Source organism: Hibiscus syriacus, unplaced genomic scaffold (assembly GCF_006381635.1).
Source record: "Hibiscus syriacus cultivar Baekdansim isolate YM2019G1 unplaced genomic scaffold, ASM638163v2 tig00110472_pilon, whole genome shotgun sequence".
NCBI lineage: Eukaryota > Viridiplantae > Streptophyta > Magnoliopsida > Malvales > Malvaceae > Hibiscus > Hibiscus syriacus.
Genome location: NW_024062752.1, coordinates 2,552,766 through 2,557,310, shown reverse-complemented (window position 1 = coordinate 2,557,310; position 4,545 = coordinate 2,552,766). Strand labels below are relative to the sequence as shown.

Sequence of the window (4,545 nt, the reverse complement as noted above, 5' to 3'; positions counted from 1 at the left end):
AAATCCAATTTGATTGTCAAAAAATGAAAAATCAACATGATTAAAAATAAACATCATCTTAATAAGCCAAGATGACATCAAATCCAATCATGAAAAAAATAAAAGAAAGACAACAGTCAAAACAATAGATAAAGAAGATTGAAACTATCCCAAAAGATAGAGAAAAATATGTCATAAAAACAAATGATTGTATTATAAAAATAGAATTATTAAAATAAAAAAATAAAAATAATAATAAATATCATCTATATACTACCAACATAAACCAACAAAGATATAAAAAGAAGACCAACGGAGTAGTGAAAAAAAAAGAGAACTAGGAAAATTGGCAGGAAAGCTGTACTTAAGAATATAATGTCTTAATCTTTTAAATATATATTATTACCGTTCTATAAACGAAATGTGTAAAAGATAACCTCTCTTTTCATGACGGGAAATCTAAATTATTAACATTTTCAAGTTGTTCTGACACTCGAAGGACTAATGAAGTTGACATGAAAATCATCAACTGTCCAAGTTGAGAGCTTTTACGATTTGCATGATCAAATCAGATGAAACTTGAAGAAGAGAAATTCTAACAAAAAGGGTTATAGTACTTAACAACTTGCAGGACTTCAGAGAGAACAAAAAAAAAAGCATTAAAAAATGTCCAATCTGTCGTTTTTCCTTGAATGATTTAGCATTTAACCGTGCTGTATTCTTATTTGCTCATTGTTTCTAAAAATTTCAACTTGGTTGTCTTTTGTCAAACCAGACCAGCCACTAGAGATGTTAAACCAAATTGACTTGTATTGTCGGCTGTCTATGGAAATATAAACAATCCAGGCATTTTTCTGGTACAGGGTAGATATTTAATGGTAATAAACAAATGGTATAAAGAAATATATCATTTACTGTAGATTTCAAGTATTCACACGGAAACAGAGAATTACAGAGGAAATACTAACTTTTCCTATAATTTTATGTACTGTTTAATGAACGCACAGTGAGACAATAAGCAGAAACCAGGTGAGCTTCGATGGTCAAAAGCTACAAGCTGTGTTTCTCAAAATCTTTTCACCTTAAAATATAACCAAAAGCGTGTTGTAAAAGTGTGGGACTAATCCCAAAAACAGAGGAAGAGATTCCGGGGACAATCCTATGCAAAGCATCCCTCTGGTAAATCTCTCCTTTTCAAGCATCGAAAATGGCTGATGGAATTAGGCCTGTTTTTCCAAGTCCTTTGAGCTCACGAATGTTCCATGAAAGCCGTATGGAACTCGAGACGGAAGTTGAACCGTCGCTTCTAGCTTTAAATCCATGGCGTTCACTATCTGCAGTTCTGATTTCCAGGTCTTTTCGTCGTGGACGAAAGCCAAAATATAGCCGTCGTCTTCATCCGGCGAATCGGGATTTCGAGGAAAGAACAAAGGCTCGCCACCATACCTTTGCTCTCCGTAGATATACTTGTTAACCTCGCCGGTGGAGAGGTCGACTTTGGCGAATCCTGACACTTTAGGCCAAGGCTCGGCTAGAGCTAAATATGCATACCGGGTTTTTCTTCCGAGTAAGTTCTTGTTTACCATCCCTGCCTCCAAGTTAACTTGCTCGGATTCCGAGATGATGGCACGGCGAGTAGATTTTCCGGTCTTCAAATTCAATCGAATTTCGGACAGAACACTCTTGAGATTCTCTTCACATTCGTTGAAAATGGAATCCGGAGGCGTCATGCAAGAACCGATCACAACAACTTCATCGGTCTCCGGCTCTTCCCATGCATTCCAAAGATGGAAACAGAAGCAATCAGGTGCCTCAATCCATTTAATCCCGGACGCATCAATGGCATTCTTGTCTAATACACCAAACCTTGACACCTTGTTCTTGTCATACACAACTGGTGAACCACCATGAACCATTTCACCCAATTTGAAAACTACTTGCTGGTCCGGGATCACCACAAAATTCTCGGTGATTGCGAAATCGTGCATCATTGTTGGACCATCAACCGGGATTTCGACATCGGGTGATTTCTTACCATCGGGTGCGAATTTGAAGTACTTAAGATATGGCTTTTGGATAACATCATAGCTGAGAGCAAAGAATTCACCCGTTTGTGGATCAACTTTGGGGTGAGCAATCATTGTAGACTTTAATTGTTCATCAAAATCATATCTGCCAACGGTTTTCAAGTCACCGGACTGTGTGATACGAACATGGTAAGGCAAATCATCTTCCGACATGGCGAGAAGGTGACCGTTGAAGTAAACTAGTCCAGCATTCGCAACACCGGTACCATGGCTCGGATCGACGAGTCCGAATAAGCCTCGAGCGTAGAAAAGTAACAGCCTAGCTATGCCTGAGTGTCCATGGAGTTCACCTATGGCCTTGGGGAAAACCGGACGCCCAAAAGATCGTTCTTGAACAAGACGGTTCGTTTCAGTGAACCTACAAGCGTAGCTAGCTGAGCCATTTTTGAACTGAACCGCATGAACCATCCCATCCCCATCGAAGAAATGGTGTCCGGCCACCGGCTCATGAAGTGGGTTCGCCCCGTTTCGAGCGTAGACACCCTGTATACATTCCGGGATTGTGCCGATAACAGCGAGTCTCTGCTTGACTGGCTGCTCAGAGACAGGCCCAAAGTTCCCGGCGATTTGAACTCTGGGGTCAGCTGTTTTCGGCAAAGGATGCCGACGCTCGTGAGAGACTAAAGCATTCTCTACTGCATCTAAAGCCATAGCCGCCGTTCTCTGCAAGGGATTCCATTGCTGTGATTGAGCTTTCTCATCGTCAGAAGAAACATGCTTCGTGGAAGGACTGGAAGAAGGCGATGGAGGGAAAACAGGTGATTGTTTTTTAGGAAAATGAAGAATGGAAGGAGTCTGAAGAGAACACGAAATGTAGGGTTTTCTGTCATTCCCCCTCTTGAAAGCTATAGAGGAAGAAGCTGATTTTGAACTTGAAACAGGGAGTTTAGCCTTAAGACAACAGCTGCCACTAGCAACTGATGATGCTGATGAAGAAGCCATAGGGCCAGCTACTATGTTCTGGAATGAATAAGTGAAACTTGATTGGCTTTCAGAAAGAATAACAAATAAGAAAACCAGGGATTATACTTTATATGAGAAATGTGTGCTTTTTGTTTGCTTAGGTAATGTTTGGTTGAAGAGAAAATGCGGGGGAGGAATGGAGTGAGTGTTGGGGAGAGAGAAGAAGGTATATATAGAGAATGGAAAGAGGGGAAGAGGTCCACTAGAGACATGTAAGAGGACACCACGTGTTGCATTTGAGTAGTAAATATGGGGCCCACTCCAGGCAGAGCTTTTAAAGTTAATTAGAAGACCAGTGTGAGGGGTTTGCCGGACATATTTGCTTAATCCTTTGACACGATCACCTCCTCCACCTTTATAAAGGTATAAAAAAAAGGAAAAATGCTTATTGGTTGGTATCATATATAGAATGGTTTTGTTTATAGAGGTAGAGCATTATTGTTTATAGGGAAAGAGAGTAGTTCCTTTATAAAGGTATTTATTATTTATCTATAAGAATTTAAGGTTATGATGTCTAAAATTTATAGACTATTAATTATTTTTTAAATAATTTGAGATAACTATGAGATAATATCTATTTAAAATAAATTTAATTTATCAATAACATACACATCGTATAGATATAATTATTCGAACTTAAATCTTTTAGATCAAATTTTAATGGTAATAAAATTAAGAGTTTTAATTAAATTTTTTGAAATTTTATATTTATATTTCTGAAATTTAATTTGTCAAGTTTTTGTCTCATGTTGACTAAGCACATATCTTTATGATATAAGCTTGACCACATGTTAAATTATATAAAATGATAAAATTATTCATAAAAATTATTGATATATTTATTTTGATAAATGCAGAAAATGAGATAAATAAGAGTAAAAAAATATAAGTGTTATTATTTATTAAATTTTTATAAAAAAAAATCAATTGAATAGTTTTTAAAATTAAATTAAACATTTTTAATATTTAATGAGATGGTTAAGTATTTTGTTTGTAACATTAATAGCAGCTATTGGTGTTCGAAAGAAAATAAAAAGAGTAATGGAATATTGGAGCAGGGCACTATAGATAGGGAGGGTAGACCACGTCTAACCCCGCGTTGCGTCCTCAAACGAGAGTGGTTTAGGGAAACACGTGGCGTTTGCTGCTTTTCAACCTCCAAATCTAAGTCACATCATTTGTCCCACACGCTTCCACTCTTGCTCTCCATCTCCTTCTCCAACAAACATAATATAAAAAAAATTAGTTTTAAATATATTTAAAATCATTAAATGAATGAAAATAGAAGATTGAGATTAAAATTATAAAATAATAAAATATTAACTGAAAAAAATGAGTCAATTATAGTAATCTATTTTCATCTTTTTAATGGTCCTAAATATATATAAAACTAAAGAATTTTATATTGTATAACTGGATCTTAACGCTATATATATCATTTTATTTATATTTACAGTTTTATTTGCAACTAATATGATTTTAGCAAGATTTAAACTTTTGAAAATTTAGTTTTATA

General features: G+C 36.1%; 1 protein-coding gene across 1 annotated transcript; it reads right to left on the bottom strand.

The window, feature by feature from the left end:
• Positions 1–861: 861 nt before the first annotated feature.
• LOC120127650 (9-cis-epoxycarotenoid dioxygenase NCED1, chloroplastic-like) lies at positions 862–3,177 on the bottom strand. Its single transcript, XM_039145511.1, has 2 exons — positions 3,093–3,177; positions 862–3,026 (listed from the first exon to the last, which is right to left on the bottom strand). Exon 2 carries the CDS (start codon positions 3,006–3,008, stop codon positions 1,200–1,202), a length of 1,809 nt encoding a protein of 602 aa, XP_039001442.1. The 5' UTR covers positions 3,009–3,026; positions 3,093–3,177; the 3' UTR covers positions 862–1,199.
• Positions 3,178–4,545: the final 1,368 nt, after the last annotated feature.